The 22,211-nt window shown below is 45.5% G+C and overlaps 1 protein-coding gene across 1 annotated transcript in view; it reads right to left on the reverse strand.

The window, feature by feature from the left end:
* LOC132835858 (microtubule-associated serine/threonine-protein kinase 1-like) overlaps window positions 1-22,006 on the reverse strand; it is a 107,884-nt gene extending 85,878 nt beyond the window's left edge. The window contains exon 1 of the mRNA XM_060854953.1: window positions 21,924-22,006. Coding sequence (XP_060710936.1) covers window positions 21,924-22,006 — 83 coding nt within the window. The remainder of the gene's footprint in view (window positions 1-21,923) is intronic.
* Between the last annotated feature and the right edge of the window lie 205 nt (window positions 22,007-22,211).

Below are 22,211 nucleotides of genomic sequence, written 5' to 3' on the forward strand. Positions count from 1 at the left end.
CTGGATTAACAGCTCAGCAATAACACCAGCGGGGCACCATAAACCATACTATTGGTTGTACAAGTTCTCACAGTGCTATTTTAGTGGTTAGGATTCTGCTCTTCAAAATAGTCCATGAGATCTTCTCCATCCATCTGATTTAGTGAAGGGAACTTCTCCCTCAGTAGAGCACTGGAGTTTGTACAATTTGTACAAGTCCATGATTTAGGGACAAGATTTGGAACTTATCAAGCCACAGCTGACTGGGGAAAAAAAATGGACAGGGTGAACATTAGTACATCTTAAAATTACCTGGTCAATAAACAATCATTCTGCCAATAACAATATTGACATATATTTATGGGTAATATAGAAGTTTTCAATCAACAAAGTACACTTAAAAGCAACGTTATGGCACTAAATATTCTGGAGATTGAGGACAGCCCTGGAAAGCGAAGACCCTCTCTGCTGAAGATAGTAAATGATACAACATCAGGGGTACTCCACTATCGGCTCAAGGTCCGCAGATGTTCGGTGAACAGCCAGCTAAGCTTGTGAGGTATTCCGAACCAATTTCCTTAACAAATCAACAGGAGCAAATATATTTCAAAAAGGTCACGTGAAACATAAAGCACCTTAGCAACATGCCATAGCAACAGTGTTCCTCAGATCACTTTGCTGTGTCACTTTATGTTATGTCATTGTAATTTCCATTTTCTTCATACTGAGTGCCAACATCTGAGCTTAACTACATGGCACTCGGTAATGGTTAGTGGATGAGCATGTCACTTTAGTTGATTTGGGTCATGTGGGGTGGTGTGTTTAATGTTTGATCAAATGTTCTGAACAGGTAACATGACAGTGACCTGCCAAGAATGTCTCACAGTTGAACAGTGATCTCCAGCATTTGCAGTGGGCAATCCTGGGAGAAAGATAGAGGTCATTAAAAAGGTGGTATGCTTTAAATAAAAAATAAACTGTTTGAAGTCCTTCTCTTATCAACTGTGTAAGAACACCTGGAGATGTGGGGGGGGGGGTGGGGGCAAAGAGACTGTTTCACTGACATGGAAGAATTGGTCATGAAAAGCCGGGTTGCTTCTCGAGGGGTTCAGGTAGATGCTTTGGTCAAGCAATGGGGATAGTGGTAAAGCTGTAGAAGTCACCTGCTAAAATCTCCAGGATATCATCCAACCAGAACTTAGTTGTTAATGAGATGTGGGCACCGCTGGCAAGGCCAGCATTTGTTGCCGATTCCAAGTTGCCATGGAAACAAGAGGCAAGTTCAGCTATTTCAGGATCCAGTAAAGAACAAACCAACATTGCTGCAGGAGTTACAGTCACATGTAGGTCAGATCAGGACACTAGCATAGTAAATGCATTTTTAGGACAATCCTAGAGTTTCCCCATCATTATTAACAAGATTTAACTCTTGTTTTTTTTAAATTCATTCATAGGATGAGGACATCACTGGCCAGGCCAGCATTTATTGCTCATCCCTAATTGTCCAGAGGGCAGTTAAGAGTCAGCTACATTGCTGTGGGTCTGGAGTCACATGTAGGCCAGACCAGGTAAGGATAGCAGTTTCCTTCCTTGAAGGACATTAGTGAACCAGGTGGGTTTTTCCAACAATCGACAATGGATTCATGGTCATCATTAGACCCTTAATTCCAGATATTTGTTGAATTCAAATTCCACCATCTGCCATGGTGAAATTTAATCCCGGGTCCCCGGGACATTACCTGGGTCTCTAGATTAACAGTCCAGTGATAATACCACTAGGCCATCGCCTCCTCCACTTTTTAACTGAAATTCAATTCCCTTGCTGCAGGATAGGTAATTGAGCGCAGACCTCTAGATTACTAGCCCAATAACATTATCAATATCATTACACGGGCAACTCTAGACCGATGTTGTCAGAGTTAAAGGCCTGGGTCCTACGTCGCCCTTTTGGGAAGCTAGAGTAGCCCCTAAATTACAGAACATGTTGGTCATATTCCAAACTTGGGACACAACTTGGAACTCAGTTGTAGAAGGACACTCACGAGAGGACGGTGAAACAGGTTTGAGATGTGCTCATGGTATTCGTGAAGAATTCTGACATTCCTGTTGACTTATGGGAGACTGTGACTTGTGACTGACCAAAATGGGGAAGGCTCATTTGAGAAGGCTCTGCAGGCACCAAGATGCTTGGTCACAAATGTCTAGAGATGAAATCAAGAAGAAGCACACAAATCTACAAACAACCCATCTCCCTAACCTTGCAAGAACCGCCTGTCTCAAATGTGAGACACAATCCTCCACCACCACTTTCTGTCTCCTGCTGTAAAGCCAATTTTGTATGTAATTATCCCTTGTGATCTTTAATAATTAGTCTACATGAGGAACCTTATCGAAGGCTTTACTAAAGTTCAAGTAAACCAGGTCTACCACTCTGCCCTCAAGAATCTATTCCAAGTCATTCCTTGCCTCTCCAAGCACATGTAAACCCTATTTTTTTAGAATCACTTCCAAAAACTTCCAATGGCCTGTGCAGTGGACAAAGGGAACATCAGCTAACCTCACATTTTGGCACATCTACTGTTTATCCCAGGACAAGTGGAGTAGATAGACAGTGCCTTCCTATGGCAAGGCTAGGAAGTACGCAGTTTGTCTACATTCCTCTTTCAACCCTGCACATTTCAATTCTGGTCTACATTATGGCTCGAGGTTCAGCCGTTTCCCTGGGGAAGAGAACATCTTTAGTTGGGAAGCCAGGTGAGCAATAATCCAGTAGGAATCTCACAGTGCAGCTTAGTGGGGTGTGAAAGGATCAAACACCCAGTTCTGGGCTGTTCTGCAACACCTTGATTTGGGTTGTCAGATTTGGTTGGGTGCACCCCTGGAGGTTTCGTCATCTTGAACTGAATTGAATTGAATTTATTGTCACATGTACTGAGGCACAGTGAAAAGCTTTGTCTTTAGAGCGATACAGGCTTAAATAGCATAGATAAATAAATAATAGGTAAACAGCAGCAAAACCAAAAACACAGGTACAGGCGAATGTTAAGAGTTTGTGATGGCCACATTCCCCAAATTCTCACCATTGGTTGATCAAGTTGACAGACAGCCTTTCAAAGCCAATTAGGAAGAACACCAGCTTACTGTTATACAATTGGTTGAATCTTCACAGTCTACCAAACAGCTATTTCCTCCAGAATTAATCAATACTTTTACAACTTATTTCTGTCAGGTGTTCAAAGAAAACTGTTTTGACAGTGTCTATGATCTTTGTCCAGGTTGGTGGCTGCAGTGATTTCCTGGAGATTAATCTTCAACTCCTGCAGCACCAGAACAATCCTGGACCTAAACTACTCAGCAGGTATAAGCCAGAACTTAATGCTCATACCACTAGTGATTAAATATGTTCATTGTTATTCCAATATCTTCCACTCCATTGGGCCATTAACCCATTGAGATGGAACTAAATGAATTATTGTTTGATTGACAATGATAGGCAGACAGAATAACCCTTCTGGGACATGTTAAGTATTTGTCTGATTGTATCAGGATTGGGAATAACTGGGCTATTCAAATATTGGGAGAAAACTGAGGTTTCAACTTAAGCTAAATTGCAAGTGAAGGGATTGTAATAGCTCAAAACAGGCCTCAAGCATCAGAATTGAACTCCACCGCAATCTGTAATCTCAAGATCAGTACATCCCACACTCTACCACCATTATCAAGGGAAGAAGCCAACTCAGGTTCAATGAGGAGTATATGTGATGATGCTGCTCCTTTAACAAGGTGATGCTGTCCTTGGCTTTTTTTTTCAGAGAAGTCGTAAAAGCAGTGATTCTGAAAGGTGTAGGTTTGAAGGGTTTTAGAGGCAAATTGATTATAGCTAACAGATAGTGCATCAGGAAAAAGGCTTTCAAGTTTTAAAAAAAAACACTTGTACATGGAAGGGGAGTGGCCACTTCTCCCAGCTCAGCTTTTCTTGGTTTGGTTTGTCGCAAGCCGAGTTTAAAGCTACGAGACCCAAAGAAGCCGATCCATGCCGATCCTCCCTCTCTCTGACATCTCTCCTCAAAGAACCTGTGTTTGATTTTTTCCAAGCGATGTGTATGGGGATTGTTGCAAGTATTTGGAACAGCGTCATTAAGTTGGGATAATCAGTTGGGTTTTTGGATGGTTTAAGTCATTTGGTATTCTGTTCTCTTTTGTTTGTGTTTCATTCGGTAATCTTGTAAACAAATTCTGTTTTGTTTAAAACTAAGTGGTTGGGCCAGTTACATCACCCACGCTACACCTGCTTGACATAACCAGCAAAGTTAGGGTGCGGGTTACTTTCTTGAACTGTTTTGAGGGAGTCTGGCCTGGTCCATAACATGTAGAAAAGCATGTCAAGAATAGCACCAGGGGCATCTAAGGACGAAATGCCAACTCAGCAGGTCTACATGATAAAGATTGGATGCAGCATGCTATAGATGGAGGCAAGAGATCCATAGTCAAAGGACCAGATGATAAATCTCCAGTCCTGCCACATCCAGTTGTAAATGGTAGTGAACAATTCTACAAGTCAGCAGGGAAAGAGGCTCCAAAAACATTTCCATCTCCAATAACTGGAGGGACCAGCAAGTGAATGCAAAAGACAACGCTGAAGCCTTTGCCACTATTTTCAGTGACTTATCTCAGCTCTTCCTGAGGACACATAATCACAGATGCCATTCTTCAACAATTTGTGGCACTCAATATAGTATCAAAAAAATGGCTGAGAGCACTGAATACAGCACAGGCAATGGGCATCATGCTGCCAGAATTACTGAAGACGTTCAGCCCAAGGACTAGCCACACCCCCAGCGGCATTCCCTTTAATCTTCTTTCTGGATGCAGCAGCCTTTGAGGTCCATGCACGCCAGTGATGTCTGCAATTGGGAAGTCACACCACAACTAGCATGCTGACACCGATTGCCATGGGTGGATCCCTGGAGAGGCTGTGCACACAGTTTAGAGAGAATGTTGGTTCCCAGCCAAGCTGCTCCAGTCTAAATGGAACATTGGCGTCAGGCTGAGAAAATGGAAAATGCTCCAGTATTGTCCTATCCACGAAAAGTATAGAATCCGTACAGTGTGGAAGCAGGCCCTTCGGCCCAACAAGTCCACGCCCACCTTCCAAAGACGATCCCACACAATTTACTACATTGGTACTACAGGTTGGAGCGCAGAGCTGGTCAGGAAGGTAAGTGATTGGTATTTAAAGAACTTACCTCGACGCCAACGGTCTTTTCACCGCAGAGAGCGGCGCGAGCTGGGCGGAAGTGAGGTTGGAGTGCAGAGCTGGTCGGGAAGGTAAGTGATTGGTATTTGAGTGGGTGTGTTCTAGACCCCAGGCCCTACTTCATAGGGCCTCCCTCCCATCCTCCTCCTCTAACCTAACTTTAAAGTCCACAGGTAAGCGACTCAATGTTATTGACTCAGTGTTCTTGTTTTGGAGACTAAGTGTACAGTCATGGCAGCGCAGGCAGTGGAATGTTCCTCCTGCAGGATGTTTGAGGTAGGGGTGACCACCGATACTCCTGCTGACTTCGTCTGCAGGAAATGCAGTCAGATCCTGCTCCGCACCGAACGAGTTAGGGAACTGGAACTGGAGTTGGATGAACTGAGGATTATTCGAGAGGCTGAGAGGGTGATTGATAGAAGCTACAGGGACATAGTTACGCCAGAGAACAGAGGTAGCTGGGTAACAGTTAGAGGTGGGAAGGGGAAGAAGCAGGCAGTGCAGGGTTCCCCTGTGGTCGTTCCCCTAAACAATAAGTATGCAGCTTTGGAAACTGTTGGGGGGGACAGCCTTGCAGGTGTAAGCTGCAGTGACCGGGTCTGTGGTGTGAGGTCTGGCTCTGAGACTCAGAAGGGAAAGGGGGAGAGGAGAAGAGCGCTAGTTATAGGAGACTCTCTAGTTAGAGGGACGGACAGGCGGTTCTGTGGACATAAGCGAGACTCTCGGATGGTTTGTTGCCTCCCGGGTGCCAGGGTCCGAGACGTCTCGGACCGTGTCTTCAGAATCCTTAAGGGGGAGGGTGTGCAGCCAGAAGTCGTGGTGCACATTGGCACCAACGACATAGGTAGGAAGAGGGGTGGGGAGGTCATTCAAGAGCTCAGGGAGTTAGGCTGGAAGCTAAAAGCTAGGACAGACAGTGTCGTCATCTCTGGGTTGTTGCCGGTGCCACGCGACAGTGAGGCAAGGAACAGGGAGAGAGTGCAGTTGAACACGTGGCTGCAAGGATGGTGTAGGAGGGAGGGCTTCAGGTATTTGGACAATTGGACTGCATTCTGGGGAAGGTGGGACCTGTACAAACAGGACGGGTTGCACCTGAACCAGAAGGGCACCAATATCCTGGGGGGTAGGTTTGCTAGCACTCTTCGGGGGGGTTTAAACTAATTTGGCAGGGGGATGGGATCCGGACTTGTAGTCCAGCAAGTAAGCTAGCTGTTTGTCAGGATGTCCAAGAATGTAGGGAGGCTGTGGAGAAGGTAGCACTGACAGGGAATACTTGCGGACACAGAGATGGGCTCAAGTGCGTATACTTCAACGCAAGGAGTATCAGAAATAAGGTGGGTGAACTTAAGGCATGGATCGGTACCTGGGACTACGATGTTGTGGCCATCACGGAAACGTGGATAGATGAGGGACAGGAATGGTTGTTGGAGGTTCCTGGTTACAGATGTTTCAGTAAGATTAGGGAGGGTGGTAGAAAAGGAGGGGGGGTGGCATTGCTAATTAGAAATGGTATAACGGCTGCAGGAAGGAAGTTTGAGGGGGATCTGCCTTTGGAGGTAGTATGGGCTGAAGTCAGAAATAGGAAAGGTGCAGTCACCTTGTTGGGTGTTTACTATAGCCCCCCCAATAGCAGCAGAGATGTGGAGAAACAGATTGGGAAACAGATTTTGGAAAGGTGCAGAAGCCACAGATTCGTAGTCATGGGCGACTTCAACTTCCCAAATATTGATTGGAAGCTCTTTAGATCAAGTAGGTTGGATGGGGCGGTGTTTGTGCAGTGTGTCCAGGAAGCTTTTCTAACTCAGTATGTAGATTGTCCAACCAGAGAGGAGGCCATATTGGATTTGGTACTCGGTAATGAACCGGGACAAGTGATGGGCTTGTTAGTGGGTGAACATTTTGGTGATGGTGACCACAATTCTGTGACTTTCACCTTGATTATGGAGAGAGATAGGTGCGCACAACAGGGTAGATTTTACAGTTGGGGGAAGGGAAATTACGATGCTGTAAGACAGGATTTGAGGAGCATAAGTTGGGAGCATAGGATGTCAGGAAAGGATGTGGTGGAAATGTGGAACTTTTTCCAAGGAGCAGATACGACGTGTCCTTGATATGTATGTACCTATCAGGCAGGAAAGAAATGGTCGTGTGAGGGAGCCTTGGTTGACGAGGGAGGTTGAATGTCTAGTAAAGAGGAAGAAGGAGGCTTACATAAGGTTGAGGAAACAGGGTTCAGACAGAGCAGTGGAGGGATACAGGATAGCCAGAAGGGACCTGAAGAAAGGGATTAGGAGAGCTAAGAAAAGGCATGAAAAATCCTTGGCGGATAGGATCAAGGATAACCCCAAGGCATTTTATGCATATGTGAGAAACATGAGAATGACGAGAACGAGGGTAGGTCCGATCAAGGACAGTAGTGGGAGATTGTGTATTGAGTCGGAAGAGATAGGAGAGGTCTTGAATGAGTACTTTTCTTCAGTATTTACGAACGAGAGGGACCGTATTGTTGAAGAGGAGAGTGTGAAACGGACTGGTAAGCTAGAAGAGATACTTGTTGGGAAGGAAGATGTGTTGGACATTTTGAACAACTTGAGGATAGACAAGTCCCCCGGGCCTGACGGGATATATCCTAGGATTATGTGGGAAGCAAGAGAGGAAATTGCAGTACTGTTGGCAATGATCTTTTCGTCTTCACTGTCAACGGGGGTGGTACCAGGGGACTGGAGAGTAGCGAATGTTGTGCCCCTGTTCAAAAAAGGGAATAGGGATAATCCCGGGAATTACAGGCCAGTTAGTCTTACTTCTGTGGTAGGCAAAGTAATGGAAAGGGTACTGAGGGATAGGATTTATGAGTATCTGGAAAGACACTGCTTGATTAGGGACAGCCAGCACGGATTTGTGAAGGGTAGGTCTTGCCTTACAAGTCTTATTGAATTCTTTGAGGAGGTGACCAAGCATGTGGATGAGGGTAGAGCAGTGGATGTAGTGTACATGGATTTTAGTAAGGCATTTGATAAGGTTCCCCATGGTAGGCTTATGCGGAAAGTCAGGAAGCATGGGATAGAGGGAAATTTGGCCAATTGGATAGAAAACTGGCTGACCGGTCGAAGTCAGAGAGTGGTGGTAGATGGTAAATATTCAGCCTGGAGCCCAGTTACAAGTGGAGTTCCGCAGGGATCAGTTCTGGGTCCTCTGCTGTTTGTAATTTTTATTAATGACTTGGATGAGGGAGTCGAAGGGTGGGTCAGTAAATTTGCAGATGATACAAAGATTGGTGGAGTTGTGGACAGTGAGGAGGGCTGTTGTCGGCTGCAAAGGGACTTAGATATGATGCAGAGCTGGGCTGAGGAGTGGCAGATGGAGTTCAACCCTGCCAAGTGTGAGGTTGTCCATTTTGGAAGAACAAATAAGAATGCGGAATACAGGGTTAAATGTAGGGTTCTTAGTCAGGTGGAGGAACAGAGGGATCTTGGGGTCTATGTACATAGATCTTTGAAAGTTGCCACTCAGGTGGATAGAGCTTGTAAGAAGGCCTATGGTATATTAGCATTCATTAGCAGAGGGATTGAATTCGAGAGTCGTGAAGTGATGTTGCAGCTGTACAGGACTTTGGTTAGGCCACATTTGGAGTACTGTGTGCAGTTCGGGTCACCTCACTTTAGAAAAGATGTGGAAGCTTTGGAGACGGTGCAGAGAAGATTTACCAGGATGTTGCCTGGAATGGAGAATAGGTCGTACGAGGATAGGTTGAGAGTTCTCGGCCTTCTCTCGTTGGAACGGCGAAGGATGAGGGGTGACTTGATAGAGGTTTAGAGGATCAGAGGAATAGATAGAGTAGACAGTCAGAAACTTTTTCCCCGGGTACAACAGAATGTTACAAAGGGACATAAATTTAAGGTGAAGGGTGGAAGGTATAGGGGAGATGTCAGGGGTGGGTTCTTTACCCAGAGAGTGGTGGGGGCATGGAATGCGCTGCCCGTGGGAGTGGTAGAGTCAGAATCATTGGTGACCTTTAAGCGGCAATTGGATAGGTACATGGATGGGTGCTTAATCTAGGATAGATGTTCGGCACAACATCATGGGCCGAAGGGCCTGTTCTGTGCTGTATTGTTCTATGTTCTATGTTCTATTTACCCCTGACTAATACAAATAACCTACACACCTCTGAACACTATGGGCAATTTAGCATAGCCAACTCACCTGACCTGCACATCTTTGGATTGTGGGAGGAAACCCACACAGATATAAGGAGAATGTACAAACTCCACACACACAGTCACCCATGGCTGGAATTGAACTGAGGTCCCTAGTACTGTGAGGCAGCAGTGCTAACCACTGAGCCACTGAACACCATATGTGTTCCTGTCAATGATGTCTCTGAGTGGGCACAAGCCATTCTGAAAGGGGAGAGTGAGCAACCAGATAGTGGCACAAACAAAATAGGCAGGAGAACAGATGAGATCCTGCAAAGAGAACTTAGAGGGTTAGTAGAAAGTTGTGAAGCAGGTCTTCTAGGGTTGTAACCTCAAGATTGCTCCCTGTGTCAGAGAGTCATAGAAATATAGAGATGGGCAGCACGGAAGCAGATCCTTCAGTCCAGCCCGTGCATGCTGACCAGATATTCTAACCTAATCTAGTCCCATTTGTCAGCACTTAGCCCATATCCCTCTAAATCCTTCCTCATCACATACCCATCTGGATGCCTTCTAAATATTGTAATTGTACTAACCTCCACCACATCCTCTGACAGCTCATTCCATACACATACCACCCTCTCCATGAAAAAGTTGTCCCTTAGGTCCCTTTTTCTATCTTTCCCCTATCACCCTAAACCTATGCCCTCTAGTTCTGGAATCGCCCGCCCCAGGGAAAAGACTTTGTCTTTTTATCCTATCCATGCCCCTCATGGTTTTATAAACCTCTATAAGGTCACCCCTCAGCCTCCAACGCTCCAGGGAAAACAGCCCCAGCCTATTCAGCCTCTCCCTACAGCTCAAATTCTCCAATCCCGGCAACATCCTTGTAAATGGTTTCTGAACCCTTTTAAGTTTCATAGCATCTTTCCTGCAGTAGGAAGACCAGAATTGAACTCAGTATTCCAAAAGAGGCCTAACTGATGTCCTCCACAGCTGCAACATGACCTCCCAACTCCTATACTCAAAGCATTTACCAGTAAAGGAAAGCATATCAATGGCATACCAGTATCTACCTATGATTCCGCTTTCAAGGACCTGCGCTTCAAGGTGTCTATTCAACAACACTCCACAGGACCTTATATTACTGGGGCAGGGTGGGAGGAGGTGTAGTCTAGGTATCTGTGGGAGTCCCACCCTGCCCTCTGTACACAGCTACCTAGACTACACCTCCTCCCACTCTGCCCCCTGTAAAAATGCCATCCCATATTCCCAATTCCTTCATCTCAGCCGCATCTGCTCCCAGAAGGACCAGTTTCAATACCGTACAATCCAGATGGCCTCCTTCTTCAAAGACCACAATATCCCCCCAGATGTGATCAACGATGCTCTCCACCGCATCTCCTCCACTTCCCGCTCCTCTGCTCGAGCCCCGCCCCTCCAATCGCCACCAGGACAGAACCCCACTGGTCCTAACCTGCCACCCCACCAACCTCCACATACATCGTATCATCCGTTGTCATTTCCGCCACCTCCAAACAGACCCCACCACCAGGGATATATTTCCCTCCCCTCCCCTATCAGCATTCCAAAAAGACCACTCCCTCCATGACTCCCTCATCAGGTCCACACCCCCCACCAACCCAACCTCCACTCCCGGCACCTTCCTCTGCAACCGCAAGAAATGCAAAACTTGCACCCACACCTCCCCTCTTACTTCCCTCCAAGGCCCCAAGGGATCCTTCTACATCCGCCACAAATTCACCTGCACCTCCACACACATCATTTACTGCATCCGCTGCACCCAATGTGGCCTCCTCTATATTGGGGAGACAGACCGCCTACTGGCGGAACTTTTCAGAGAACACCTCTGGGACACCCGGACCAACCAACCCAACCACCCTGTGGCTCAACACTTCAACTCCACATTGGACATGCAGGTCCTTGGACTCCTCCATCGCCAGACCATAGCAACACGACGGCCAGAGGAAGAGCGCCTCATCTTCCGCCTAGGAACCATCCAACCACAAGGGATGAACTCAGATTTCCCCTCCCCCCACCTTGTCTCAGTCCCAACCCTCGAACTCAGCACCACCTTCCTAACCTGTAATCTTCTTCCTGACCTCTCCGCCCCCACCCCCACTCTTCTTGTTACTCTTACCAAAGTGAATCACTTCACACTTAGCGACATTGAACTCCATTTGCCACCTTTCTGCCCAGCTCTGCAGCTTATCTATATCCCGCTGTAACCTCCCCCACCCTCACCTTGACCTCCTTCCACCTATTGCATTTCCAATGCCCCTCCCCCAAGTCCCTCCTCCCTACCTTTTATCGTAGCCTGTCTGGCACACTTTCCTCATTCCTGAAGAAGGGCTCATGCCCGAAACGTCGATTCTCCTGCTCCTTGGATGCTGCCTGACCTGCTGCGCCTTTCCAGCAACACATTTTCAGCTCTGTACTCCATGAGATCCAACTTTGCTAATCAGTATACCATGAGAACCTTGTCAAAGGCCTTACTGAAGTCCATTTGATCACATGCTAGTCATGCCAGAAACAGAAGTTAATGCAGTTGAAAGCATGTCTAAAGAGCTAGTGTTAAAGGGAGAGCTTCCAATACCTGGATCACTGGGATTTCTTCCAGGGCAGGAGGGATTTGTACAAGAAGGACAACTGGAGAGGCGACAGTACCCTGCAGGGAGGTTTGCTGGTGCCAGGAGTTGAAAACCAGAGCAGTAGGTCGGCACGTGGAGTGATTGAGGAGAAGGGAGAGGTTAGGTCAAGTAAATCTCATAGGAAGAACATGGCAGGACTGGTGCTCTGAAGTGTATTTATTTTAACGCAAGGAGTATAACAGTTAAGGCAGATTAGTGCATGGATCTATAATGTTGTAGCCATTACAGAAACTTGGGTGAAAGAAGGGCAGCATTGGCAGCTCAATGTGTGTGTGTGTGTGTGTGTGTGTGTGTGTGTGTGTGTAGGGGGCTTGCATTACTGATTAAGGGGAATGCTACAGCTGCACTCAGAGAGGTGTTCCACAAGGATCTGTTTTGGGACCATTGCTGTTTGTCATTTTTATAAATGACCTGGAGGAGGGGCTAGAAGGTTGGGTGAGCAAGTTTGCGGATGATACGAAAGTCGGTGGAGTTGTTGACAGTGAGGAAGGATGTGGCAGGTTACAGCGGGATATAGATAAGCTGCAGAGTTAGGCAGAAAGGTGGCAAATGGAGTTCAATGTCGCTAAGTGTGAAGTGGTTCACTTTGATAAGAGTAACAAGAAGATGGGGTACTGGGCTAATGGTTGGATACTTGGTAGTGTGGATGAGCAGAAGGATCTTGGTGTTCATGTACACAGATCTCTGAAAGTTGCCACCCAGGTAAATAACGATGTGAAGAAGGCATATGGCGTACTGGCTTTTATTGGTAGAGGAATTGAGTTCCGGAGTCCTGAGGTCATGTTGCAGTTGTATAAGACTCTGGTGCGGCCGCATCTGGAGTATTGTGTGCAGTTTTGGTCGCCATGCTATAGGAAGGATGTGGAGGCACTGGAACGGGTGCAGAGGAGGTTTACCAGGATGTTGCCTGGAATGGATGTTGTATGGTAGGAAGATCGTATGAGGAAAGGCTGAGGCACTTGGGGCTGTTTTCATTGAAGAAAAGAAGGTTTAGGGGTGACTTGATAGAGGTGTACAAGATGATTAGGGGTTTAGATAGGGTTGACCATGAGAACCTTTTTTCACGTATGGAGTCAGCTATTACGAGGGAGCATAGCTTTAAATTAAGGGGTGGTAGGTATAGGACAGATGTTAGGGGTAGATTCTTTACTCAGCGAGTCGTGAGTTCATGGAATGCCCTGCCAGTAGCAGTGGTGGACTCTCCCTCTTTATGGGCATTTAAACAGGCATTGGATAGACATATGGAGGATAGTGGGCTAGTGTAGGTTAGGTGGGCTTGGATCGGCGCAACATCAAGGGCCAAAGGGCCTGTATTGCGCTGTATTTTTCTATGTTCTATGTTCTATGACACCTTGAAGGGCTCAACAATTGAGGTAATATGGGTAAAACTCAAGAACAAGAAAGCCGAATCACTATGATGGGGTTATAGTACAAGCCACCTAATAGTCAGCGGCAGATAGAGGATTAGAAATGTAGGCAGATCATGAAAAGATGCAAAAATAACAGGGTTATTGTAGTGGGTGATTTTAACTTCCCAAGATTGACTGGGACTCCCTTAGTGCTAGGGGTTTAGATGGAGCAGAATTTGTTCGGTGAATCCAGAAGGGTTTCTTGAAACAATATATAACTAGTCCAACTACAGAAGGGGCCGTACTAGAATAGGCCTGGCCTGTTGAACAAAATTTCAGTGGGGGAGCATTTTGGGAACAGTGATCATAATTCCATAAATTTTTTAGATAGTTAAGGATAATTATCCTTAGGTGAAGGGCTAAGGTTAATTACAACTATATTGGGCAAGAACTGGAGAAATTAGTTTGGGGGCAGCTGTTTGAGGTGCTGCCAGGGGAGGTGATAGAAGCAGATAGTAACAGTTGAGGCATTGAGGCAGGCAGACGAATAAACTGGGAATAGAGAGATACAGAACATGTGCAGGCAAATGGGATTAGTTTAGAATGGTATAATGGTCAGCACAGGCCGGTTCCTGCACTTTACTGTTCAATGTTTCTGTGTGCAGCAACATCTGGACAGCATTCAAGCTCAGTTTGATACGTGACAAGTAACATTTACAGATGTACCAGGCAATGACCACCTCCAACATGAGAGAAAGTCACCACTCTACTCCTTGACATTTAAAAGTGTTACATTTGCTGAATTCCCCCACCAACATATGGAGGTCAGATGGACCAGGGACTGAAATAGACCAGCCATGTACTTAATGCGGGTAGAGAAGGAGGTCAGAAACTGGGAATTTAGAGGTGAATAACCAGTCTGCTGACTCGCTAGAGCCTGTGTCCACACACCAGTGTGATAGAATTTTCTCCATTGGCCTGGATCAATACTACTCCAACTGCATTCAAGCCTGCTGGATTGGTATTTTATCCACCACTTTCGACATTTACTCCATCACAACTGTTGCATAGGTTCAGCAGCGTGCATCATCTACCACATATACTGTAACCTTTCAGCAAGGTTTCTCCAGCAGCATCTGCCAAACATACAACCTCTACCAAATAAAAAGGACAAGGGGAGCACATGGGGGGGAGGGAGTGTCACCAGCTGCAAGTTCCTTTGCACATCATTTACCATCCTGACTTAGAAATATATCACTGTTTCTTCATTGTTGCTGGGTAAAAAGTCTGGAACTCTCTCTCCAACAGCACTGTGTGTTCACCTACACCAGATGGGCAGCAGTGGTTCATGAAATTGGTTCATCACCACTTCTGAAAGACAATAGGAATGGGCAAAGAATCCTTGACGGTCACAGCCACATCCCTTGAAAGAGTTTTAAAAAAACAGTCTTCTTGCATTGGGTGCTTCTTGTTTATTCCTTAGTGGGATGAGGATGTCACTGGCCAGGCCAGCATTTATTGTCCATCCCTAATTGCCCAGAGGGCAGTTAAGAGTCAATCACATTGCTGTGGGTCTGGAGTCACAGTTGGCCAGACCAGGTAGGAACAGCAGAATTATCTCCCTCAAGGAAGTTAGTGAACCTGACGAGGAATCATGGTCATCATTAGGCTAATTTTTCTTCAGCTCAATTTATATTCAATTCAAATCCATCAACTGCTATGGTGGGATTTGAACTCATGCCACCAGATATGGGTTTCTTAATCATGGGTCCAGTGACATTACCATGATGTCACTGAATTCATTTATTCCCTGCCATCCACAATAACCTTGGAAGGACACTAGGTTGAAAGCTCCAGTGATTTAGCAAGCCCTTTGCTCAGTTAGTCCTTCATTATAATCCTGTCAGAATCTGATATTGTTGAGGAATTGTTAGAAAATACAGCACCAGTAGGTGTTTTATGAAAATATTCATCCTTAAGATGCTGGCATTCCTTGACCATTCCTGTACTGTGCTCGAGAAAGCAGTGTGAGGATCGTGCAATCCTAATGGTGAAGGTACCACTTCTGAGAACACTTAACTGCCAACCATCTTGGTACAGGACTTGAGTACCAATGTGCCAGACCAGGTAAGGACAGTAGTTTATTTCCCTGAAGCACTTTAAGGAGCACGTTGGGTTTCTGTGACAACCTGACAAAACCGTCATGCACAGGAGGCCCAAAGTTGGGTTATACAACTTACCAGCCTCGTTTTGGCCCATGATCAGGAAAGTTCAGCCAGGTTACAGGGCAGTGGGATGGGGTGGAGTCACAGCTGACCTGAAAATGGCAGTCAGGTCCTGATGACATCATCCACATCCAATCTGCACATTTAAAGGTGGATTTACGGCTTTCCCACATCATCTAAACTGAAGGAGCAGCTTGAGACCAGGATGTGACAGGAAGTCAGTTCCCCATTCAGTCCAAGCACATTAGGGCTCAGAATTGTTGAAGTCCCATCTAAGGGACAGTATTGGGTAGAGGCAAGACAACTTTACTCTCAACCTATACATAAATTGCTGGAGAAACTCAGCAGGTCTGGCAGTATCTGTGGGGAGAGAAACAATTACCGTTTCAAGTCCGGGGGTACTCCATCAGATTCTGATGGCTCTGATAGTCTGGTTCTGTTTAGGAGTCATAATGTTAACTCTGCTTTTTCCCCACAGATGCCACCATACCTGTTGAGTTTCTCCAGCAATTTCTGTTTTTGTTTCAGATCTGTAGAATCCATAGTTTTTTGTTTTATTTTACCCTAAACCTGCTTGACTGTGTTATACCCAACCATGGAGTGCTTTGATGGTTCAAGATGGAAAAATGCTTTCCTTAAAGTCCCTGGGGTCGGGAGTCCAGAACTAGAGGGCATACGTTTAGGGTGAGAGGGGAAAGATATAAAAGAGACCTAAGGAGCAATGTTTTCACGCAGAGAGTGGTACGTGTATGGAATGTGCTGCCAGAGGAAGTGGTGGAGGCTGGTACAATTGCAACATTTAAGAGGCATTTTCTATGGGTATATGAATAGGAGGGGTTTGGAGGGATATGGGCCGGGTGCTGGCAGGAGGAACTAGGTTGGGTTGAGATATCTGGTTGGGTTGAGATATCTGGTTGGCATAGACGGGTTGGACCGAAGGATCTGTTTCCATGCTGTACATCTCTATGACTCTGTCTCTGATCCCAAATAAATACTAACACTGAGCCACATCACAGTTATTACAGAGTATATAGTGTGGGGCCTCTGTTGGTCCTAAAATGGGCAGCAGATAGATATTTCACAAAATTTCAAGACTCCAAAATCTAATTCATTTTACAAAAATACCTCAACCTAAGGAAAGCCATATTCTCTCCAATCGCCATGAGGTGGTATTCATGGTAGCTGCGCATGCAACTAGATCGGAACCTGTGTCAACATCAATAAAGCAGCACTAAAGTCAGAATGGGGTTCTGACAGAAATTGGATGTTCTGTGTACTCATAGAGTCATAGAGTCCCAGACCTGTACAGCATGGAAACAGACCCTTCAGTCCAACTCGCCCATGCCAAAAAGATATCCTAAATTATTCTCGTCCTGTTTGCCAGCATTTGGGGCATATCCTTTCTATTCGTATGCCCATCTAGATGCCTTTTAAATGTAGTAATTGTACCAGCTTCCACCACTTCCTCTAGCAGCTTATTCCATACATGCACCCGCTGCGTGAAAAAGTTACCCCTTAGGTCCCTTTTAAATCTTCCTCCTGTCATCTTAACTCTATGCCCTCTAGTTTTGGACTCCACTACCTTGGAGAAAGGCCTTGACTATTCATTTTTCCCACACCTCTCATGATTTTATAAACTTCGATAAGGTCACCCCTCAGCTTCCAACACTCTAGGGAAAATTGCCCCAGCCTATTCAGCCTCTCCCTTTAGCTCAAATCCTCCAACCCTGGCAACATCCTTGTAAATGGTTTCTAAACCCTTTTAAGTTACATAACATCCTTCCTGTAGCAAGGAAAACCAGAATTGCAGACAATATTCCAAAAGTAGCCGAACAATTGTCCCGTATCGCTGCAACAGGTACCACTTCCCAGAATGGAAAGCATATCAAAGGATTCTTCACTATTGTGTCTACCTGTGACTCTACTTTCAAGAAACTGTGAACCTGCACTCCAAGATCTCATTGTTCAGCAACACTCCGCAGGACCTGACCATTGAGTGTATAAGTCCTGCCCTGACTTGTTTTTCCCCACAGATTCCCCACAAATACACTACCTCACACTTATCTAAATTAAACTCCAGCTGCCACTCCTTGGCCCAACGGCCCATCTGATCAATATTCCATTGTACTCTGAGGTAACATTTGCTGTCCACCACACCTCCAATTTTGGTGTCATTTGCAAACTTACTTACCATAACTCCTATGTTCACATCCAAATCATTTTATATAAATAATAAAAAAACAATGGACCCAGCACCAATCTTTGTAGCACATCACTGGTCACAGGCCTTGTATCTGTACTTGCTGGAGTTTAGAAAGGTGAGGGAGATTCTGACTGAAACTGACAGAATACTGGGAGGCCTTGATAGACTAGACATGGAGAAGAAGTTTCCACCAGTCGGACAGACTAGGACTCAACAACACAGCCTCAGAGTGAAGGGATGACCCTTTAGAACTGAGATGAGGAGGAATTTCTTCAGCCAGAAGGTGGTGACTCTGTGGAAATCATTGCCACAGAAGGCTCTGGAGGCCAAATCATTGAGTGTCTTTAAGACAGATATACAGTAGATGGGTTTTTGATTAGTAAGGGGACCAAGGGTTACAGGAGATTGGGGTTGAGAAACATATCGGCCGTTATCAAATGGTGGAGTAGACTCGATGGACCTCATATCTTAATTCTGCTCCTACATCTTATGGTTTTATGGTCCAATATGTAGCAGTGTTGCCAGACAATGGGGATGAGGTTGGGGAGATGCAGCCCTGTGTCCAATGTAGCCACTCTGCCACCAACATTCGCCCCCCCCCCCCCCCCCCCCCCACACACACACACACATAAAACCCAGCCTAAATTGTAACATTCAAGGTACAGTTAAAAAAAAAGATTAAACATGCTCTATTGTTTAATCCCAGAATGGAGGAAGAATAATAACATCAAATGGGTAATCAAAATAACAAGAGCTGGAGATGGACAAGTTGTTTGGACAATGAGGGGATCAAGGAATGTGGGGTTAGGACACAACAGGGCAGCTGAGGCAGAATATCAGCAATGGCGAAGTACCTTTAAGGGGCTGAATGGCCTCCTCCTGCTCAGATTTCATACTTACTTAAAGAAGATCTCCATGTGCTTGCGCCTAGACTCAGCGATTTGTGATTGACATCTGTTCTTGGTCACTCATCTTCCATGAGTTTACATCCTATACGTGACATAATTTAGATTTCCAATTCCCTGTCCAGGCAATGGGTCCATTGATTAAGCAAAGGATTGTACCTTCTTAGAAAAATCTCAGACACATTTTGTCTGAATTACATATTTTTAAAAATTTTTGGTCGCCTTTATCCCCACAGTCCTTGGAAAACTGAAGGCAATGCACTAAAAATGAAAGGTTCTGTATTGAACAGAAATGTAGAGAAGTGAAATCCCACTTCACATGCCTCAGATGCAGACGTAATTAGGAATGTTCACTATGAAGGTCATTCAATGATCAATCCCACACACAATATATTTTAGAACTCATTTGTCACCTGAACTCTTCAAAATATTTTATCCTGCTATGACTTAACAGTCATTCTGAAAAACTGAATGATAAATCAAAAAGATATAGTTGAAATGATCTGATTACAAGAATGTGTGCTTGCACACGCATGTGCCAGTTTGTTTGTGCATGTTGATAACTAGATTCGTGGCTGTGTCTTCATTTATTTGCTTATCTGTCTTCTGTGTGGCTTGGAAGGGAATTTGCATGTGATGTGTTCCCAAGCATTTGTTTTCCCTTGCCTTCTAGCTGGTAGGGATCAAGGATTTGGAAGGTGCTGTTGAAGGGTCCTTGGTCAGTTACTGCAGTGCAACTTACAGATTGTACACACTGCTGCTACTGTATGTCAGTTAATGGGGTCCCAATCAAAAACGCTGCTTTTTCCTGGATGGTGTTGAGCCTGAGTGCTTGGAGCTGCACACATGTCTCACACCTCATATTGCATCAGACTCTTGACTTTGCCTTGTAGATGGTGGATGTTGGTACGTATGGAAAATACACGATAGAAATATCAGATGCAGAGTTAGTGGGTTGCCTTTGGGGAAGGCCAACAGAATTCAGGGCCAAATAGGCACCTAAATGGGCAGCAGTGGGACCTCACCCAAGATTAGCATGCTGGTGTAGAAATCCCGTTTCCCACTCCCAAGTGCTGCTGCCCAATCAGAAGCTAGGGAGAAATCTAGGATGGTCAAGGAACCCCGGCCTTAGGTGAGTGAGGATCGGAGGGGTTGCAGGGTGGAAGTCATGACAGAAGAGTGAAGGGGAAGGGTCAGCAGCAAGGGCAGGGGGTGTCTCTCATTATGCCTTCCCCTGCCCTGTGCTGTTGCAAAAGGATGTAGGATGGTTAATGCTGAGGAGTGCTTTAAGCACTACTTTGTAGGTTGATGTCATGCAGTGGGAGAACGTAATAAGACCTCATAGAAGTAAAACCTAACATTGAGATCTCCTTATAGCCTCAGTAACAATATCTATCAGAGCATTGAGACATACATTACATTGTTTGCATGAAATAAAGTATAAGGTTGGGGTTGTTTTTGTTAGAGGAGAGAAGGCTAAGGAGGAACCTGACTGAGGTGTACAAGGTTCTGAGGGACATAGACACGGTGTTTGGGGAAAAAAACCCTTCCCCTTAGTAGAGTGGTCACTCACCAGGGGACACAGTTTAAAGGGAAAGAGCAGGAATTGAAACAAGTTGAGAAAGTTGTGTTTCATCCAGAGGGTTATGGGTATCTGGAACTCACTGCCTAAAGAGTGATAGAGGCAGAACCCTCAAGACAATGAAAAAGTAGATGAATCAACACTTGAAATGCCATAGCTAACAAGACTACAGGCCACGTTACTAGGAAATAGGTTTAGCATAGATGGATGTTGGATGACCGGTGTGGACTTGATGGGCCAAAGGCCCTCTTTGTCCTGTAAAATATCAATGACTTTTACTACGAAACCTCTTCTTGTCAGAGCAGCAGGAAGTGGCTTTCCTCTATTACACTCGAGCGTGCAAGCCCTATGGATCCCGATACTTGAAAAGAATGGTGGCAGAAAACCTCCATTGCAAACAGCAGCTCACGCTGTAGAGATCTGACTGCTCATACAACAGCAGCTAGGACTGACTCTGTAACAGAGGCCAGGCCCTTTGAGCAGGCATTGAGTGAATTTAAACAAGGGACCCCCCGGGAGCCCACAACAAGCAAACACAACTTGGTTTGGCTCTTGGGCCTCCTGTGTGACACTGATCATGCCCGAATTGACTGCCCACTTCAGGACTTCATTTGGCAACAGGTAGAAAAGCTGTCCATGAGCCTTCCTGCCTTATATAGAAATGAAGACGAGATGGCACTGTTCCAATCTAGCACCCTCCCACTCAAATAAATACCCTGTTCCTCCAAACTCAAGGGGAAAGGTATCAAATTCTGCCATGCGTGATCTTTCTATGTTTCTCTGCAACTCCAAGTCTGTGTGTTTATGTGCTGGCATGGGTTATGAGTATTTTTATCTTTATATGTGTATATATGTAAACACATGTCTAAGTCTGAGTGTGTATATGTGTATCAATATGTCTGTGTGTGTCTGTATGTGTATGCGTATGTGCATGTACATGTATATAAGTGCGTGTACATTTGTGTGTGTACATGTGTGCATGCGTTTACGATGTCAGTAAAGTAGCACACAACAAGAGGAGGCTCAGCATTCAAAAAGGTACCAAAGTGGAACAATAGAATCCATCTCAGCATTTGCTGAGCTTCTCTTCTGTTCTGATCATAACAGTCACACCCTCCAGAGAGTACAGTTCCCACTGTTTAACTTCACAATGAGAGCCACAATCTCGCCAGCCCTCTATTCTTTGCAAGTACGAAAAAAATAAAGCAGACATCTCGCACCTTCTCCTGTCTTACCAAGGTGAACCGCTTAGAACACTAAGTGCTTTATGGCTGCATGCATTGCTGCTTTTCACAGCCTAGCATCTTTACAGCAGGAGTGGGTGGAGGAGAGGGAGGAATCTAATCCCTCCTTCTCAGCATCAGTGCAATAACCACAGCCCTTTCCCCTCTTCAAACATCTATCTATCCCTCCCTACTTACTGGCTGCTGTACCACCCTGAAACATGCAAATATGTTGTATTACTTACACACACACACACACACACACACACACACACACACACACACACACACACACACACACACACACAGATTTGACCTTCTCTCATACATCTACTGTCATAGGCACACCAGAACATGCCCCTTTCTTTGTTCAATGGAGGCAGCCTCTCAGTTACCTTTTGGAACGTCGGAACATGCTGCTATCAAGGAAGTACGGCATAGAAAAATTAGACAGTACAGTCCAGAGAGAGTCAGACATGGTCCTGCAGAGCTGACATTGTGATGGTGGCGTTAGGTTGGTACACAGCACCGTCTAGCCACTGAGGAAAGAAAGCTGTACTAATTCCCTCGATGGGTTTGGCAGATTATTCCACCGGTCTAGGAAGGGGAGGATGCTCTGTGTGTGTGTGAGTGTGTAAGTCTCTGTATATGTGAGTGTGTGAATCTATTGCCACCAGCAGTCT

The sequence above is a fragment of the Hemiscyllium ocellatum genome, chromosome 45 (genome assembly GCF_020745735.1).
Source record: "Hemiscyllium ocellatum isolate sHemOce1 chromosome 45, sHemOce1.pat.X.cur, whole genome shotgun sequence".
NCBI classification, from domain to species: Eukaryota; Metazoa; Chordata; class Chondrichthyes; order Orectolobiformes; family Hemiscylliidae; genus Hemiscyllium; species Hemiscyllium ocellatum.